Genomic DNA, 21,031 nt, shown 5'->3' on the forward strand with positions numbered 1-21,031 from the left:
TATTTCTAAATTCGTGATTATTTTAAGCAAGAATTAAAAGATGCAGGTGCACTCGAATTAACTAATTGTCACATGTAGCTATCTAATCATTTTGTTTATGTCACTGAAAGTTTATGTGTGCAGAAACCTTGGGGACGTTTCCTCACTCGGAAAATGCTGGCTGCCTTCTGCTGGAGCTCGTTTAAAGATCTCTCAATACTTAACTGACTTATTCTCAATAAACAAATTAGACATGAGAAAGCAAGCACAATCTAAAATGGATTTTTTTCCCTTTTTTTTTAAGTCATTGAGTCACAGAGTTAGTTAATCAGGCTGCCCTGGGCTCAGGTGCTGCAGGACTAGATCACCAGGAAAGCAGCTCTCCACCAGTGTGCAGGGCTGGCACAGGAAGCAGATGGACCCTGACTCCCCAGGGACACAGTATAGGCCCAAATACTCACTTACTAAGCTTCCTTCCCACGCCAGGAGTGGGGAAGGTTTCTAACATTCTATTTCAGCATAAGGGTGTACTCATTTAGACTACCTCTCACCACATGCATGAAGCAAATGGACTACTTAATGACATACTAAGGCTCCCCTGATCCCCTAAAAAAGGCTGGCTTCACTGCCAACCCTGGCAGCAGCGTGCTGCCCTTCCACCTCGGGCTGCACTGAGCAGTTGGACCATCTTTGATACAGAAAAGAAGTAGCTGCTCAGTGACAGGATTTAGGAGAAAATGGAGGTTTCCACCAGGAGTGCATTTCCAGAGCCTTTACCCCAATCCCTGCCTTTACAGGTGAGGCCTGTCTCGATCAAGCCTGAGAAAATGGCCCAAAATGACCCCCAGCTAGGCACAGTGGCTTACACCAATAATCCCAGTACTTTGGGAGTTTGAGGGTGAAAAGTTCAAGTCCCATTTGGGTAACTTAGTGAGACTACGTTTCAAAATAAAAATAAAGCAAAAGGAGCTAGGGGTGCAGCTCTAAGGTAGAGTACCCCAGCTTTGATCTGAATAACAATCAATCACAAAAATTTGTCAGAGCCCTGGGTGTGGATATAGGACAAGACTCCCATTACTGTCTGCTCAATTCCTGCTGGCTTATTGACCAGAGCACCGGGCTGTCTGAGCCTGCCTGTGGCCCGTCACTGGAATTCACTGCTTCGCAGGTGGAGGTAGAGCCAGTGATCCTCAGACAGGTAAATACCTTCTCATCCTGATGGAAGAGCAGTGATCTGGCAAGTGTGGACCCGAGCAAGGAAGTGGCTGTTGACATGCCCACTCTCGACGTGAGCTACTGCAGTCCTATTAACCACAGCAGCTGTTTCGAGTGGTGAAGGAATGACTGTGCTAAATCAGAAGGGACTCTGTTGCCAGATGAGTAGCAAGGTGACAACCCAGCGTAGACATGGGCTGGTGTCGCTGGTGACCACGAGATCTGGGAAGAGTCCCGCATGGTGTCTGGTTTCTGTCCACAAAGGCCCAAGAGGAAGGACAAGGAGGGACACAGGAAGGGCTGGGGGTAGAGTAACAGGAGAGGAAAAAGAAGGGAGAAGGGCAAGAAGGGTGGGAAGCAAAGGAGGTTTTACAAGTTCCTAATTTTATTAAGATGGCAAAAAATTGAATAAAGTCTTGTGTCTCTACTTAGCTATGCTATTGCCTGCAATGTTCAAACCTTGTTTGAGCACGGAAGCAGGCCAGAAAAAACCCCTGAACATTTCACTTCAGCTTCTGCATCACTGATTCCCCTATGGGACTAAGGCCATGGGGAGAAAAATCAATAGGCTTTGAAGCAAAACAGGTCTAGATTTGAATTCGACTTTCCACAATCATGTCACCTTGGGGAAAGCAGCTTAATCTCTTTGAGTTTCATTTTCCTCCTCTCTAGGAGATAAAAATACCAACCCTTTGGGATGAGACTTCTGCCGTGTGCTTCCTTGACACCTGAACTCCTTCTTTCCTAACATCCTCAGGGTAATTACCTGCTTAATGCCTGTTTGCCTTCATGGCTGGAGTGAAGACATCTTGAAAGAGAGACTGGGCAGCCCTGCTCACAGATCAGTCTTTATCATGCTGCCCAGAGCCTGGCACCGAAATATTTGCTGAAAAGACAAGTGTGGGTGGATGGATGGGTAGAGATAATTCAAGAAAAATTATATATATGCATAATTATATATAATATACAATGATGTATAATATATAACATAATTATATATATGCTGTATATAAAATGCATATTCCTATCCAAGAACCTGTAATACTCCAGGCACTTAAAATTTCTTTCCTACTGTTTGTACAAGACTATTTCTGTACTTCGGGACTTTTTGACTCCAAATATAATATGTGCAAAAATGTTTCTTTGTTTGCTGGTAGCACCATTGCCAGGGCCTTGACTTATAGGCTGCGACTTATAGGTTGCTTCCAAGAGAATTGAGTCTATCACTGGCACAATTATAATATATCTGAAAGGATACAATGCTCAGGGGAAACAGGACACAGGCAGAGGATGTTATTGTAATAACAGAAAAGATGGCTTGGCATAGTGGCAGAGGCAGAGATTTGGCTGGAGCTACTCTAAATTGTCTTCCCTGAGAGCTCACCTCTTTAGGAAGAAGATGAGTGGAAGAAGAATTGTCAAATAACTAAGCGAATAATCTTTTCCCTCTCCATGCTAACAGTACTTTAGGTCTACTCTTGCTCTATAACACGCTGCTTTCTATTGTGACAGATACATGTGACCAGGACCCTAATGCCCAACAGGTAGTCAGTGTTTGTTGAATGAATGAATGGATCCATGTCTTGTTTTATCTTCTGATTGCTTGCAGTTTAATGCTGCATCTTGCCTATATCTGAATCCACAACTAGCACAATATGTTGTGCCAAGTAGGCTCTAAGCTCTAGGTAAATATTTAGAAGAATAAATGAATGAACGGCCTAAAAGGCTGCTGGAGGAAAGCCAGGAAGACATTCATCTGATGAGAAGACTTTGTAAAGAGGCAAATTCTGGAAGGGAAAGTGGGGCGGTGCGCAGTTTTCCAGGCTGAGTGGAAGTCAGAGAGGTGCAAGGTTGTTTGTAAGGAAATAGCTGAGGCGGAAGTGTGTGCACAGCAGAGGAAATGGCCCATCAGGAAAGCAGCTCCATCATGCTGGAGGAAATCTGTACTTTGTAGAAACTTGGTAAGTATGGAGATGGCTTGGTTGGGGAGAACAGGACTGGGGCAGCGGTTTGGAAACCTGATGAGGAGGATAACAGAAAGGATATCCTCTGTCCTTCATCTCCCCCAGCCTCTAGTCCCCCTTCACCGCCACCCTTGCCTCTTGTGACTGTCAGGCCACTCACTCACGAGTTTCATGTGTTCCTCTTTCATTCACCATTCATCTCACGTTAGTGCGGCTTCTACCAACCAGCGCTCATCAAAACCCGTACTTTGCTGCCGTGATGAGCCCTGTCTCACTTATCTCTCTGGGGCAGCTTCTGATACCATTGACCACTTCCCCTTTCCAAATGGCATGTGCTTTGCCTCCCACGTCGCCCCATCTCATGCTTTCTGTCCTATCTCCCTGGCTGCGGCTGCTCATTTTCTTCTGCTGTAATGTGTGTCCTTTGTCAGAGGCCTTGGCCTGCTCGAAGTTCTCCTCTTATGTCACGTGTGTAGCCGTCATCTGTAGATGGGGCTTCCCTTCCTGCAGCTGTAGCCCAGGCCTCTTCTGAATGGCTACCCTTTTAGATGTGCTCACTGTTCTAGTGTGTCTTTCCAACGGTGAAAAGCTGAGGGCATCCCCACTGGCCAAATCACTTCTCCTTTGGTCTGCCCAATTTTGTGAGTTGTCACCCTCCATCCAATTGTTTAAGCCAAAGAAACACTCATCTCCTTTTGCCCAAGCCAGAAGTGATTTTCTCTTCTCTTGTACTAAGACCCAGCTTACCACCAAGTCCCGTAGATTTGCTCTTCTCAACATCTTTCAGATCCATCCCATTTTCTCCATTTCCACTGACACCACTGAAATTCAGATCATTAGTGTCACCTGCTTGTTACTGCCCAGTTCCTTGATGTCTCATTGCCTCTTACCTTTCCTGTTTCCCACATTCATTCTCTAGTCCTGTTTCCCACTCATCTGGAGGGATTTTTCTAACACACAATAGATCCTGTGTTCTCTTTGCTTCCCTCTGGAGCAAAGAAAAGCCTTTGGCATGGTTTTCAACTTTTTATGTCTGGCCCATGCTTATTTCTCTGATGTGTACACTTTGGAACTCCTTACCCCACATGCAGACCATCCCTGTTCCAGGCTGAACCACTGGCTCCCAGTGTCCTGCTCTTTCTTGCCGCTGGTCCTGGCAGACCACACCTTATCTAGGTGCCATGGCCCCCGGGTCCACTTGTCCACAGAAGCACGCATTGTGATTGGCTGCTCTTGTCAGGGTCTGGGTGATACAGTTCTTCTTTGGCTCTCCGGTTCAGTGGGCTGTGGTACCAGAGGTTACTCTAGTTTTGTAGGGGAGGAAGGGGGCTTAGTTTTTGCTCTTCAGTTTTATTCTTTGCAGCTGCTCTTGAAAAAGCCCTGGGACAAGACTGCTTACAGCCAAAGGCAACTAGCAAAATAGAGGGTAGAAGGTGGGGGTGGGAGACAGGCTCGAAGTGCGCCAGTGCCAGTCGCCCTTCACAAGGCTGGAAAGTTCTACCACGGTCATTCTTTTAATACTTCTTACACTTGCTGGTTGACAGAAGCTTCCTTTTATGTTTGTATCCCTCAGTAGAATGCACATTTTGAGTTTCTGTCTGTCTTCCTCTTACCCAATGCTTTACTGAGCACCTACTATGAGCCAGAAAGTGGTATGCTAGGCCATTCCAGGGATGCCATTTATGTGCAGATGAGGGGACCAGCAGGGGCTACACCTACCCTGAGCTTCACTGGTCAGGACTTGTGCTCTGGCTTGGGGACTACCTAACCAAGGAGGTATCTTCTTCATATATCTACTGTCCAATTGCCCTACACTTGTCCTAGGAGGACACTTTCTTTATTTAAGCTCACAGAAAGTACCTAATTGGCTGAAGTTAACCCACATAGCAGAAGGAAGGTAAAGCACTTGCTCTCACATTGCTGTCTGTTTTGCAAGGGAAGCTCATATATAAACAAAGGGATATGTAAGCACACAGTGAAACATTCCAGAGGGTGAAGAATTTCTGTGACATGTTGAAGAGTCTCTCTGGGAAACCACTATAGATTGGGTGGGAAGATCTCTGAGCAGCCAGGATGGTTAAGCTGAGATCCAAATGGAAAGGAAGACAGTTATATGGCAACCAGAGGAAAGAGGCTGTGGAAGATCTCTAAGGCAGGAATGCTCTTGATGCATTCAAGGATCAAGGAAAAACCAGAGTTATTGAGTTATATGGAAAAAGAGGGGAGACAAAAGAGATGAGCAGAGAAACGGGCAAGTGTAGATCCTGCAGAGTTTCATAGGCCCCCTGTCTGTCCGCTGTGATGTACCCCAGGCCTCACTCACTGTGTTTATTCAGTAAATACTTGTTGAATGAAGAATTTTATCATAGCTCTGTGCAGAGTAAGTGGCCCAGGACGGACATTCTGTGGGCCCCAGTGCCCTCTAGTGATCACAAACTCCAGCCCACTGCTCTTGGTGGCTTCATCATCCTCAGGTTATCTCTGCATATAGCCTGTTTTTTGGGCCGGCAAATTTGGACGAGTTCTTAGAATGTGTCTTGATTACTTTCTACCATGAGAAGACTATCAGTTACCAAAATATCTCAAATATGAGAAACATGGTCCAATGTGCGTCAGGCATTCCGCCCTTTCTCAGGCAAAGTTTCCAAAGGGAATATATGGATGTCTAATTTCTCCAGGGAATCGAAGGCACCTGAGCAGATGGTAAGCAATAGCAAGTAAGCTTTCAAACAGCCTTCCCACACAGTGTTTTGCAGAGATTGGGATAATCTCTAGGTAATCTTGCCATTTGGGCCTGGTGCCATTGGCGTTGGTGGTCTGACAAGGCCATAGCTATTCAGTAGCTGAGTGCTGTGGTCCTCTAACACACTTCTGAAGACTTCTGAACACGGGGCATGATGTGTGTATCACAGACATACTGCAGTGTGTGCACAGACACCACGTCCCACTCCTGCTGCTATTTGCTTTCATTTGGACCCCAAACCATTCTGGACCCATTAAGCTAATCACACAACAAATTCTGAGCTGTCATCTCGTTGTGAGGCTGTTCCACGCCTGATTGGAAAACCTGCTTTTATCCAGCTTCCTTGGAAAAAGCCCACTGCAGCCCATTTGAAAAGACGTGCGTCAATAAATCAAAAATGACATCAGAGATTTGGCTTTTCTGGAAAAAGGCTGGCAGAGGAGGGACACAGTCCTTTCAGCATCTGTTCCCCAGTTTATCCCACCACCACCACCAATTTGTAGCTTGCTGGGAATTATTCTAAGGCTTCCAATTTGTTGGTGTAGGTCATTGTCTGTATCAGTACATCTTGGACTCCTTTATTTTCTAAAACCCTGGTGTGTGTTTTTGTGTTAATCTAGTCATCCTCCACTGAGCCAAGTGAAGGAAACTGGCTGTCCTAGATGTTTACTTGTATTTCCTCTTCAATTGTCACCTACCCAAGTGGAGCACATGTGTTTTTTTTTTATTTTTCTGCATTAATCAGTCCCCAAATTCCTTTATACTGGCTCCTTAGGTGATACCATCGACTCAGCACATTTTTAGAGCCTGAAATGCCTGGAAGAGGACAGGCTTCCAGATGTAGTCACCAACACGTGTGACATTCGTGTGTTTTCAGCTCTCTTGACCCCCATATGTTTACACAAGTTCACTCCTGGGGGCATTGTGTGCCTCCATTTGCTGCCCTGCAAAGGCGCGCTTTGTCTCATCTATGATTTTTCCAATTGAGTCTTAAAAACATCATAAATTAAGATATGTATTGATAACAACCAGTGTTGGTGTGGCTGTCATAAATAACATAGTTGTACATATTGCTGGAGGTTCTACTTGGGACCTTTTTTGTTGAAATCTACTCTAACAAAAGCTTTTAAAATAAAATAAATACCCAGAGACCCTTTACCCCTGTGAGTTTGACTTGCTCAAACCTACAATATATATATATATATATATATATATATATATATATATATATGACCTGTCCTTGCAACATTGTTTATAGTAGCAAAAAAAGTTGAAAATAGCACAAATATTTATCAGTTGGAAATTATTACCTAAATATATGAATTACATTTTGGTCTTCTCATACAATGGAAGACCAAGCAGCAGTTTAAAAAGCAAACATAGATCTATGTTATTGAAAGATATCTGATTGTTATTAAATTCAAAAAGCAAATTATAGAACATTATGTATGGTATGAGACCATTTTTATAAATTTTTATTCTAGCTACTTATCAAGCAAAATGTGTAAGTCTGCACTCAAATCTCTTTAATGGTGTTTTGTTTTTTTTTTCTGGGTAGGAGTCTTTCTAGAAGACTTATTTTTAAATTGTTAGACTTTTTGTTTTGGCAAAAATAGGTGTGTGTGTGTTAATTATAAGTTTAGTGAAAAAGGAGAGATGTTACAGTGCTTTTGCCATGCCCTTGATCTGGAAAGATGACTTTTTGTGACACAGTCACTTGTTTGCCCTCGTTTTCTCTTAGGCTAAGAAGAGCTTTCTGTGAGAGAATCCCAGAATTCCCCCAAAGACTTGAATGACAACTCAGTCTTTTCAGAGCTTAGTTGCTTTAGCATATAAGGTTTTCTTAGGTTGCTTTCAAGTTTAACCTGTACCTCGGAGCCCCTTTTAAACCAATTTTTCTTCCTTTTCTTTTTGTTTAATATGCTCAGATTCTTCATGGGTTATTGCATTTGAGTGACCCTATTACCTATTTTTATAAGGTTTGGGGATCATTTTCTAAGTATCTATGTCTTTTTTTTCCATTATTTCCCTTTATATAATGAAAGGAGATACCTGCTTCCCAGTCTGCATTTTTGCTCATTGATGTTTGTCTCACAGGACTTTTCAAAGACGGTAAGGGTATCAGCCATGGTCTTTAGCTCCAGAAACTCTCCTCTCTTTTCTTTGGTATCCACTTTTCCTTCTTCTTACACTAATAGTGCACATGTAGCATGTGTTGTTATAAAAACTATTTTTAATGGGTCTTTTCACCCCTACTTTATTTTCAAGGTAGATTTACATAGTATGTTTATTAAAAGATTGCTTTAGAACTCCTGCTTACTTATTTCTCATTCTTTTAATTTTTAATACAAGCAATATGAACAGAAAATTATAAAATGACAATAAACAATAGGAAAAAATAAAGTTCTCTGTAATTTTGCTACTAAGTGTAACATCTTTTAGAAGTTAGGCCTATAGACTCTTAGGTAATTTCTCTCTATATAAATGTTTATGTGTAATTGATTGTTATATAACCCCATTTGTGTAATACATAACGATGTAGCATATTTTCCTGTCATTAAAGATAACCAATAATGACAGCAAACATAGAGTTTACCAAACATCAGATATATGACTGAGCATTTTATTTTATTATCATTATTTTATTATTTTTATTTTCTCTTTTAGCCTTTTCTTGCATATAAAACTAAGGACTTGAAGTTTATGTCTTACTTTCTCTCTGAGGATTTGACATGATATTCTTATTAGCCAGGATTATCCAGTCCTCACAGTGCCATATATTTGGTAGTATTATCATTCTCATTTTATAAATTAAGGCACAGATTAGATAACTTTCCTGAGGTCACACAACTAGTAAGTGGTAGAGTTGGGGTTTGAACCTAGAGAGATTCACTCCAGAGGCTGAGTGAGTCTCCAACACAGAGCTGTGAACAAAATGCCATTTCCATGCCTCAGGAGATGGTAACTGCTCAGCCATGTCTTCTTGCTGTACTCTCAGGTTTAGAGCAGCAGCACCTGATCATATATGTCCTGGACACATGTGCAATTACTGCCCTAGGTAAGATGCCATGGACAAAACTGCTGAGTCCAAAAAGTTTGGCACAGTTTTTAAATATTAGCTACCTATTAGTTGATGCTTTTAAGAAATATATTTTCTAGACCTCTGTGATTTTTGTAATTTGTGTACCTTTCTGAAAATGCATTATTGTCTTCTGCATTCAATGAGAAATTTTTTCCCAAGAATTTGGAACTTCTTTTTAAATGTTTTCTTCCTCTACACTTATGCCTATTTGTCTAAAATGTTTAACAAAGTCATATATTTTCAGAAAGTGTCATACCTCTGTAGTGGGTACTTCCTGTAGTTTCTGACTGTGTCACCTAGCCCTGTGTGCGTTGATGGAATTCTGTCCCATCATTTGACTTTGGTCATTTTTTTATACTATTAATTTTTTTCTATATTTCATCTTTTTTGAACTATCATAAGAATTACAGTCATAAATCTGATATATGATAATTTTGTTCTCTTGATTTCAATATATGTAAATTAAGAAGCTGTCTGGCAAGGATGCTATGGTGCACCCAATGACTGGAAGGCAAAACTCCCATTTGTCCCTTTAGCTTGATTTTTAACCTTGAGGAGCCCACTTAATTGTTCTGTGTCTCATTTCCTTCATTCAGTAAATGATGAAAGTGAACTAAGTGACCTTGAAGACCTAGTCCAGCTTCAAAGTCAAATGTCAGTCTTTCCAAGTGGATTGCTGAAAGTATTGTGTGAGGTTGGGGCAAATAAGATGTTGGGGGCGTGCAGTTGGAAGCAACTAAAGATTCATTTCAACATACTAAAAATATTGCGTGCTCTGCCACTTGACCAAGGCCTCCTAACAGCATGCTTTGGTGGTTTGTGAAACGTGTCTCCAAGGCCAAGGTAATTATAGTTGTTCCGCTGAAGCATGGCAAATGGCCTCTCAGTTTGAATTCTTTCATGGCAAAGAAAAACCTTCCATGACAACAGTGCTGGAACTTAATTACAGACTCCAGAGCTGGGGCAAGAACGGAGACTGTCACTGGCTGCTGTTGAGAGAGTAAAGACATGAGCGCGGGCCACCTGGGAAGGCGCAGGTCAGGGTGACGTCTCAGGAACAGCAGCACAGCCACACTGAGAGGACTGCGTTCATACTGGCTATTACCAGACACATCCAGGAACATCATATGCATTATCTGACTTCGTTATCATGGCACCCCTAAGATTTTTCTGAGGATGAGTATTGGGACACTCAAAAGAATCTAAATAATACTGATTTCAAGTTACACAGCCAATAGTCGTCAGAGGTGGGATTTGAGTAGAACTCTGAGAGACCACTCATTTATTGAACATATTTTTGTTTTAGTATTTTGAATGCCTATTGTGTGCCAGGCATCCTTTTAAAAGCTGGTGGTGCAGAAAGGATTGAGACAAAAATCCCTGCTTTTATGGAGCCTGACAAATAGTGAGGTGAAACCAGTCCTAGAAAACCAACAAATCAATAAATAATTTCGGATGGTAATAAACACTATGAAGAAAAATAAGCTGCTGTGTGTTAGGAGAGGGACTGGGGCAGGTGAAGGCGACTTTGCCTGAGGATGGTGGGAGAAGCCTCTGAGAGATGACATTTGAGTTGAGCAGCCGAAGCCAGGCCAAGATCCATCAGGAAGGATTTTAAGTGGAGAGTTCATGGGAGCAAAGATCAGGGACCTGGAGGAGTGTGGCTTGTTCTTGGGGCAGAGACAAGGCTACGGTGACTGAATGAAAAGTGAACAGGGGAGAAAAGTCCACCCTGGAGTCAAAAGTGGGCACAGAGAGGTGCCTATTTACTGCACAGGCGGAGAGCAGGAGGCACTGGGGGACTTCGGTCAAGGGAAAGTTATGGTCTCCCTTAGGTGGCTTCCTTCCTCTGTGTTGTATTGCCAACAGGAAGCAACAGAAAGGGAAAGCTCATTTAGGAAGCTGCAGGGAGATATACACAAATGTTAAGTTATGGACCAATGCTTTAGCTGAGACAGAATTCTAGGTTTTTGTTAGAACAACAATACTAAGAATTCATTGAACTTATTTTTCTGGTGTTAGAAAGAAACGCTTACCAAAACCAAGTTGAGCATTGGGACTTTTCAAAGATCTATGAGAAGGATGCTACTCTTCAGCCTGGGCCTCCCCTCAGTGTATACACAGTGGCACTTGAATGCTGAACAATCCTGGGCACTGCAGATCTAGGGTCATATATGCCTCGCAGAATGAGTCTCATCTGAAGTAAAGAGACTTTACAGCATGGTGTACCTGGAATCTCAGAGGTTTACATCTCTATGCAGTACACTGTGTGTTTTTGTATATACTTATTTTTGAAGATATCATCCACATTTAACATATGGCGTTTCTAGAATTGTGTTGTAGCTAGGCGTGGTGGCGCAAGCACTTGGGAACCTGAAGCAGGAAAATTGTAAGATCAAGGCCAGCCTGTGCTATGTAGTAGATTCAAGCCCAGCCTGGACTATATAGCAAGACATTATCTAAAACAAACAAACAAACGAACAAACCACTGCTAACTCAGCAAGTTATTTCACTTTTGAATGCTCTTTATAAACATTTATGCTAACTTATTAAAATTGGTTTTTGTTATATACAGAATGAAACTGATTGTTTGGTTTAAAAGTTCCCTAATTGTTCTCTTGCTCTGATAAAAATATTGAGATTTAATGCCCTTTTAATGCAGCAAACCCAGATGAATAACAACACAAGTATATTTTAACTGGGCCTACAGGGCCTATCCAATTTCTGGTTCCTAACAACTCAGATCCAGACTCAGATGTTTGAAACAATCTTTGTAGGTATTTAATTGAACACTGTGATACCATAGCCTCCAGAAAACAAGATATTAATTGTAAAATAATGTAAGTACACAAATGCACTTTTAGTTGAATTGGGGAGAAGTCTACCACATTTAAGTTAGTTTTTATTAATAAATAGCACATTCATTTCTCAGGGAGAAAAACTTTCTCAAACTATCTTCCTGTGTGAGGTTAGAAAAATTCTAACAGGACAGGACAGAATAGGGACAGACCAAGGGTAATGCTGTAAGTAGAGGATAATGAAAACTAAGATTCCTTATGGAAAGGTGCTGAATTGGAGATCTGTTAAGTTTCTCCTACCGCACATGATGTGACTTGGGAGGGGTCTTTCCTCCACTCCCTGGCATCATAGCTGTGAGCCCAGAACTCCTAACTGCCATCAGGATAATAAGTTAGCTGTCAGCATGAGGTGGGTGAGTCAACTGAACAAGAGGACTTTCTTGCATTGCCTGTTTGCTCCGTTGATGAATGACAATTCCATCCTCTCCATCCTGCTGTAACTCTCACTCTGACACTCTGATTGCTGGGGGTAGGGGTTCTGGAAATTTTCTAAGTCCCACATTGCGGTTAATTCAAAGAGATAATGCAATTCCAATTGAATCATCAGAGTCCCTGCTGACAGACCCAGTGTTTTAGGAGCTCGGTGGATGGGATTGCACAACTCTCCCCATTTAATATACATACTTGCCACTCTGCGTCTTCCCCTCAAATCTTAATAAATGGGCCAAAGGTCTGATGGGAAACTCTGAGATAAATTATATGTTTATTATGCCAAGTGGAGTAAATACTCTAAAGGGTACAATCAAGTTAATTGCTTTTAAAATCTTCTTTGATTTACTGGGCTCTATGAAAATTGGGAAGCGGTATCTCCTGTCACAGTAAGCGATCTGAAGAAAGTGAGGTTAGGTCCACCAAATCTTCATGTACATTCCCCTTCCACAAACACGGAGGTGTCCCCCAGGGAGCCAAGAGTGCCCTGGGGCTGGAGTGCAAGTTTAGCTGGCAGACTGTTCCCCCTTCAGAGAAGACACAGGCTGACAGTTTGCCTCCCAGACTGATGGAATGGTTTCTTTCTTTTTATTCTAGATGCTGAAGAATACCAGCCTCCGATATGGAAATCATACTGTGAGTACATGAAATTTCATCTGAAGTCTTTGGAGTCTGCTTGCATGATTCTTGCCGGTGGTGCAGTGCACACGGTAGTCCCATATCCTAGCCCTGAAATCCGAGCTTTCCTTTCCCACCAAGGTGACAGTTTTGTCAGAGGTGATTCACTCAGTACCTCTCCCATGACCACGATCTCCAAGAGCTGATGATGGCCTGTGATTCCTTTCAAGAATGCTTAGAGAAAGAAGATGGACCTTTTGACTTGCATTTGGGGCTTTATTTTTATTTTTTTTGCATCCCTGAAGATCAATTATTGGCTCCATGAATTGTGCTCTTAGCTGATCATTCTAAGACTATGCTAGCAAATCGCATTAACCACTGAAAAAATAACTGATAGCAAAAGGTAATGTTTAGTTACTTAGGGTGACTCCATAGAAACAGAGACCATGTTGCCCATCAGTTGCCTAGTCAGCCCCCCTCATGAAGGCAGCAGTGATCATCCCCTTCAACTCTCTCTCCTGGGTATCATATAAAGGGATAATTCTCCAGTGTGAGAGGAAAGGGCTGTGGAGAGCTGGAAACCCTCACTGCCAGGGGCTCTTTCTACTCCACTGCTAAACACAATACTGAGGATACTTATCACCAGCGCTATGGATGTGCTCTATTGGGAACCTGCCTTAGTGCCAGTGCTAAGCCACTGGATCTCGTATTCTCGTCACAGTTCTCGTAGATGGACACTATTATTATCCCCATTCCAGGTAACAGAAAGCCACAACTGGGAGGTTAAGAAACTGGGCAGAGATCTCACAGAAAGCAGTGGGCAGCCTCTGGGGTAGGATGCAGAAGCTAGCCTGGATCACCACTGTATGTTTCCAAGACTTTTTTTTTTACTTATTTAATATATATATATATGGCATAATTAAACCTTAGTCACTAAGGGACCCAGGTAAAGAGTATATACTATGAAGCCTCAAGGTGTACATCTAGGTTTGTGTGAGTTCACGATATTCACACAGCCATGAAATCACCTAACAATGCCTTTCTCAGCAGGCATCCCCATCATTAAGCAATGTGGGACTGTATGAGTATCATATATACATAGACACACACACACACACACACACACACACACACACACACACACACACATATATGTACCTATTTGTTACAAAAGCAATAGGAAGCTACACGAAACACACAAAGCCAAGACAGGAATTTCCCATTAATCTACACAAACCAGCCCTCTTTGCATATTCTAGTCCCTACCTTCACCTTTCAAGGACTGACCTCTGTCAGTTTGGTAATGTATGTCTTTCCCATTGCTTGCTTTTTATAAAGCCACGCTTAATATCAAGGCATTTTGTTGTTATTGTTTTGTTTTGTCCAAATGCCTTTATGTTGTATATGATGTTCATTAGCTTGCTCGTTTTACTTCAAAAATAACTTGTTTTCATCTTTCCACGTCAGCACATACAGAGGCACTTCGTTCTTCATTACAGGAATCTGTTCTTCCATCTGTGAAATAAAGGGGTTTTGCAGGTCTCCAAGGGCCCTTCCAATCTAGGGCTTCGATTTTAAAAGGCAATGCTAATGACTTAGTAATTGGATGTTTTTGTTTGTTTGTTTCCTAATGGAGTGTGAAGTACTCTGACAGTAAATCAACAAAATATCTGTAGTGAGCAGTATTGGAGGTTCCCTACTCACTGTGTCTGCCACACTGTCATGCACATGACCTTGCATACATTAACCACCCAATAAATATTTGTTGAGCAAATGCCACCACAGAGAGCTTTACTGAAGCAAAAAGATGGCATTGGCTCAACTTCATCTCATTGTTTTCTGTGTCACCTTGGACCACCCAATTTGTCCCATAAAAGCACTTGTATGTCCTAAGGAAGCTGGAGAGAACATTGCTAATTACATGTTCATAGTATCAATTTTACCCTAGTGTTCTGGGTTTAAATTTTCTACCTAAATTCTGTTTTTTCCACTTGTTCTAGAGTCATAAAACAGCATTTGCAAAAGGGTGGTCTAAGCCATTTAATAAAACCTAATGGCATATGAAAAGTTCCTTTTTGTTGGACCCATCTAATAGTTGTTCAGGCTCTTTGAGGGGCCCTAGTGATGTGGATTCTCCAAAATGAGGGAGGTATGGCATCCGCAGCACCAAAAGCAAATTGTGAAAGCCCTGCAGATCGCCACTGAGCAAACAGTCTTTTGGGTGTCCTGGGTGTGTGAATTCTTTGACTTTGGGTGTTGGATCACTTATAACTGTACCTCATAATATTGTTCTCAGGTTCACAGTACTCCATCTTATTCCAAAGAGTGCCATTCATTCATTTAGGCCTTCAGCAAATACTCTCTGAATGTCACAGGATAAATATCAGAAATCAACAATGAATAAAACGTGGCCTACACTTTCCTGCAGTTTAGAGTCTAATAGGACACAAATGGAAAACAATTAAGCCTACAGTGTAAATGGACTCCAGGAACTCTACTCTTCCTGTTGAAATTAACTTTACAGAAAGGCTGGGATCTAATTGTGGTTATGACTGACGACTTGTAGAAGGAATGTGAGAGCCTTACAGATCTTCGGGAGCTACTTCTAAAACCCAAATTATGCTGTAACAGTAGGAGGCATCTGAAAGTCCAACAAAGGTTTGATACTTAATAACAAAATGTTAAATATGTTGTGTTCTAAATAGCCTGTGAGTAAATCCATTCTGAGCCTTAGGAATCATCAACCTCTTTTCTTTGGACTGTTCACATGCCATCCTTTGAGAAATTAATTTTAGATGCTGATGTCAAACTCATTAACATATCATTTATGGAATCTAGGTAGTCTTCCATCACACTTTCTTTGTAAGTAGCAAATACTTGACTCATTGTGAATGATTAGCCTCAATTATGACATTATTCTTGAAAGAAAAATTAGTCTACTTCTAATGATTGGCTTTAGGAAGGCATTTTTAAGTTTTAATGCTAATTGCAGTGTTCTTGGCTACAAGTAATGTATTACTCCACTGTTTCTTTGACTTAAACAAAAAATTCAGATACACTGACCTCAGGCGTGACTTGTTCCATCAACTCCAATGATATCACTGTGACTCTGTATGTATCTCTTCCTTTCTTAATTCTACTTTCCAAAATTTGACTACATTCCTAGTATGTCTTTCCTCAGGTAGCTACTAACAGCACCAAGGAGATTTCTTCCTCTCTGAGGAGCAACTGAACCAACAAAGAGACAATCTACTCTACTGACACTTTAAGCAAAGTCTCCAAATTGATTTGGGTACCTATTCCTGAATGCATCAGTGGAGTCAGGGAGTTGAGACCTGCTAACTTTCCTGTACTGATCAAAACCCACTGCGGGAACTCAAGGAAGGATGAATCCTTAGAACCCACATAGTTAGAAAACTTAAAGTAATTGTGAAAGGGGGAAGATAAAAATGGATCCTGGGAAAGTGACCACAGATGTCAGACTTAGAAACTTAAGAGCAAGGAACTTTAGAAATCAGTTCTCCCAATATTTTGTATGGAGCATAGAGCTCATTAATTTATTCATCTACCCAGAAAATGCATATGAAGTCTCTGCCTTAAGCCAGACAATGTTCTAAAAAGACTTGTGGGGCCTCAAGAATAAATAAAATCATGGGGCTGGGGATTTAGCTCAGCGGCATAAGCGCCTGCCTTGCAAGCAGGCAGTCGTGAGTTCGATCCCTGGTACCGATAAAAAAGGAAAAAGTAAAAAAAAAAAAAAAAAAAAAAAAAGAATAAATAAAATCAGCTCTTGACTCAAGGAATGTTGATGTCACATTGCTAAGTTTCTACCCTTCTCTATTTTCCTTTCTTAGACATTGCCACAGTCATTACTGAGCTTTGGAGCTAATCCTCAACTCTTAAGACCACCCTCCAAACACTGATAAAGTCACTGAGAAAGGGATGGTTTCAATGCCCTCAAAGGAAAAGCTGCTTTCAGTCAGAAATGGGCGTGAATGTCTGTGATCCTAGCACTCTGGGAGTCTGAAGGATGGCAAGTTCGATCCTAGCTTAAGCAATTTAGTGTCTCTGGTGAGACTGATATGTCAAAATAAGGATAATGATACACAGTGTGTAACTATTGTTATTCTTACATTATTTTGTTGTGAAAGTTTATTGTTTCATAAAATTTTATATTATTTTGTTTTGAAATTTTGTTTTATTGTTTCATAAAATTTTTAAAAAGGAAGAAAAGGGATCAGAAAAGAGCTGCATAAAGTATGAAGCCCCTGAGTTCTGTCTCTAGTACAGGTTTGAGGGGCTACTTTAAATTCACCTAAAAATAACAATGATGAAAAAGCGAGCCCGAACTCTATGAACCATATGCCTTAAGTGGACAGGTTCAAATGTCAACCATCATGGGTATACTCAGGAAGGTTTGCTTTTTTAAGAGGCCAAATGCCAATTAGGCAGCAGATGCTGTGGCTCACAGCTCTCCCTAGGGCCTTTTCCGGGCAGCAGATCAAGTAGTCATGGCTTGTGCCTGGTTTTCTAAGTAGGAGCTTGGCTAGAACCTCACAAAAATCCTGGTCTGCAGACCCTCCCATGAGAGTCATCTTAGGGGTGGAGGGTGTTCACTGCTTCCTCATGGGTGAGACACAGTACCCAACACTTACAGGAGGAAGGGTTTATTTTGGCTTGCAATTTGTAGAGGTTCCAGTCCATGGCTCCCAGACATGACAGAGGGATATGACAGAGGAGAATTGTTCATGGTAAGGCAGGCAGGAAGCAGAGAGAAATCAAAGGTGGAGGAAGAGAGATACACCCTTCCAGACCTCACCCCCCAGTGACCCAAATCCTCTAACCAGGCCTCACCTCCCAGCATCACATTACCTGTTAATTCTTCAGTGTTCTCCCGTTGAGCATCACTCCCCCATGATCCAATCACCTTCTAAAGTTCCCACCTGTGATTGCATGAAGCTTTGGGGGCGGATGTCTAGATATGAATCATAATGGGGGAGTTACAATAGTCATCCTTGGTCCTATTCCAGATCTCTGGATTGGAAGAGTAGGGAGGAGGATCTACAATTTCTCAAGTCCTTTAGGCCTCCCTTAGGCACATACATGCCCAAGACGCCCTGGCTTAAAGTTCCACAGGTGTCCTTGAGTTTTTTTCAACTTACTGCACAAGAGAAGTAGTAAGTCCCTAACAGCCAAGGTAGACATCCACAGCGTCTGCAGTTCCCTGCTCACATCTGTAAGCTTTTCCCCTGAAAGCTGAGAAGACATGAATAGTGTGAGGGTGTTGCTGGTTTAAGGAGATGACCAGGTGGCCACTCAGCTCCTGGACCTGCAGCCCTTCTTTATATAGAAGTGCACCTCAGGGCCCATCGCTGGAGGCTTTCTCAGAGCTGATGGGTCTGAACCGGGGTTCACTGCCTCCCAGGCCTTGCCCTTCATTGATTCTGTACCCAGAGAGGGTGAGTTGCTGAACAAAAACTAAAACACTGGACTCTCAATTTGCCTTAGATTTCATGGGAAACTGGGGGTCCTCATTTTCAACTCCACATTCAGCCTGCTGCAGTGCTGAGGATTCTCACCAGTGCTACAGAAGACCCAGTGCTAGGGAGTTCCTAGAACATATTTGGAACACTGCGGTAGAAAACAAATTCTGTATTGTTACCTCTCTGCTCGCAAAACTACCCTCAAAATGACATTCATTATTACATTTTGCTTGTGAAATGTGTTTGTTGAACGAAGGCAATTCAAGAAGTGACATTTTCAGATTATGTGACATGTTTCAATTGTATTAAACGTGCCTTGGAGATTTTTTTTTTTAACGGATGTTTGTTCTGTTATAGCTAACCCTGAAAGTGATGAGTATGCTCTCATTTGAAGCTAGCATAGCAAATTGGGCTCTGTTTTTTATTTGGCTGCCATTACAATTGGTTGCCATCTCATTATCTATATAGACAGACACATAACCCAGATGGCAAATAGGCTTTTGTGCCTATTTGCCAACTTCTGTTGCTTGGAGCAGCACAGAGAAGGTCATGCAGATTCTGAGACCTTCTGACTGAGAAACAAGTGATCGATTAATGATGTTTGCTGCTGTGGGGCCAGGAGAGAGAGGTGGCACCCCTGGCTGAAGGGGTTGCACAGATCCTCCTCCATTTGCTCTTCCAAGCCACCGCTTGCTGCTTCGGTTCCCACTGGGTGATTGGGAAACTGCTTCATTTCTGTTTACTAGGAACAGAAGGTACTTGAAAGACATAGCTGTGAGATTCAGACTGCTAACATGGGAGAGAACTTGTCCAGAAATGTTCCATTGGCTGCATCTTTCATTTCCGTTAGTGACAGCTCCATCCCTCAGTCACTCAAGGTCCTTCCCTCCATTCAGCTGGGATTACATCCTGTGATCCTTTTGTGCAGTCGGTTTGTCTTCTCATTTGCATTTCCACAGTGTTATCTTCAGGCACACCTTCACATCTCCAATCTTTCATTTAGCAAGGTAAAGGAAAAGCACGCCTCCTGGCTTTGATAGGCCTTAGACTCTTCTAAAGAGCTTTAAAAAGAACAGACTGGCAGGCGGTGGAGGGATGGAGTTTGGGAACCTGTATTTCATAATCACTTCATGGAGATTCTAATGCTGGCAGCCCCAATGGGACCTCTCCACCATCCACTTCAAGGAACCCCGGGCTAAGAGTATGAAGTACAGACTTCAGGAATCTGGAAATCCACATTTCCAGTCTGGATTTCATTCAATGTTCTGTGTGCCCTTGAGTGTCCTCAGGGCAAGCAGGGGTCTCTGCTAGCTTATCAGTAAGTTAGATATCAGAAAGCTGATTGGGGAGAATCAATGAGACATACACAAGGTGCCTGCCATTCTTCTCATGGTTGTTGTTCTAAAACAGACGAGGCAATATGGCCTTCCTGCTAGAAACAGATTCCTGCTCACTGCAGAAAGAACCCATGCTTGTTAGCATGGCGTCCAGGGGCCAGCTCCCTGCCTCCTCCCACACCGCCACTCTGGGCCGTCGCTGAGCTGTGGCACATCATTGTTCTCCTTGCTGCTGCTCTTTCCCCATCTTGGAGCCCTCACTGTCTTCTGCTTCAGAAACCCCAGCCCCTCAAGGACAGCATTTCTGTTCCCTTGGGAAACCATCCTGAGCACTCAAGAGCTTCGTCCTTCCCCCTCCATGAAATTCATTTTGTTTCTCCATGCACTCTCTTTCACTGCATCGGTTCCCTTGTAGGCCAAAAACAAGGGGGTCCCTTTCCCAAATATCCATTAAGTATCTACTATGTGCCCAGCACTATTCTCAACACTGGGGACCCTGTATGGACACAACAATGTCTCTGTCCTCATGGACTTCACACTGTAGTCAAGGGAGGTATACAAAATAAATGCATATTTATGTTTTATTTGTTAACAATGTTCATGGTGATGAATGCAGGGGAGCAGTTGTACCCAGGCCAGTCCGGGAAAGCTTCCTTGATAAATTGAGATTTAAGACCTGAAGGAAAGCCACGAGTTACCCATGGATATATTGGAAAACAGGTGCAAAGGCCCAGAGGCATGGGAACCATATACCAGGGCTTTGAAACCAAAAGGTTGCATTTCAGCTGAATCCCTGGGACAAATGTTTAACTTTTCTGTACATTGTTTCCTCATCTGAGAAACCAGAATGATAATGATGCCACTCTGCTTGCGCAGTTCCCGTGAAGGATCCATACATAGCATATTGTTCCTGATCCATGGCAGCACTCAGCACGCAGCTGTCTTCCTGCTGCCTGCCTCTCTGAGCATCCTCAGAGCCTGCACCTAACGCTGAGTGTGCTGTCTGGCATGCAGCAGATGCTCACATATTTGCTGATATGAATTGCAAAGGAGCATTTAGCTAAAATTGCTCTCTCTTTTAACAGGTGCTCTTCTTAGCCTCCTCCACTAAAAATGGTTTTCCTGTAACCACCCCAGCCCTGTCCCCAGTGTCAGTGTCAGCTTCAGAGGCACCAAGAGTGGGATCAGGAAAGTGGGTCTCTGAATGTGGATCCGGCCACCGCATGGACCTGATTCTCTGTGATTCTAGGCGATAACCCCTCTGGTTCCCATTATACTAATGAAGAGCTTAGTAGTGTTGTTGTTTATACAGATGTAAGCAAA

General features: G+C 42.4%; 1 protein-coding gene across 4 annotated transcripts in view; it reads left to right on the plus strand.

Annotated features, from left to right (window-relative positions):
* Chn2 (chimerin 2) overlaps nucleotides 1–21,031 on the plus strand; it is a 270,609-nt gene that overhangs the window by 121,641 nt on the left and 127,937 nt on the right. For all 4 annotated transcript variants that reach the window (XM_063239995.1, XM_063240007.1, XM_063239992.1 and 1 more), the window contains exon 2: nucleotides 12,868–12,906. In XM_063239995.1, coding sequence (XP_063096065.1) covers nucleotides 12,868–12,906 — 39 coding nt within the window. The remainder of the gene's footprint in view (nucleotides 1–12,867; nucleotides 12,907–21,031) is intronic.

The sequence above is a fragment of the Cavia porcellus genome, unplaced genomic scaffold (assembly GCF_034190915.1).
Source record: "Cavia porcellus strain 051 isolate PalLab524CR breed Dunkin Hartley unplaced genomic scaffold, mCavPor4.1 scaffold_2, whole genome shotgun sequence".
Taxonomy (NCBI): Eukaryota; Metazoa; Chordata; class Mammalia; order Rodentia; family Caviidae; genus Cavia; species Cavia porcellus.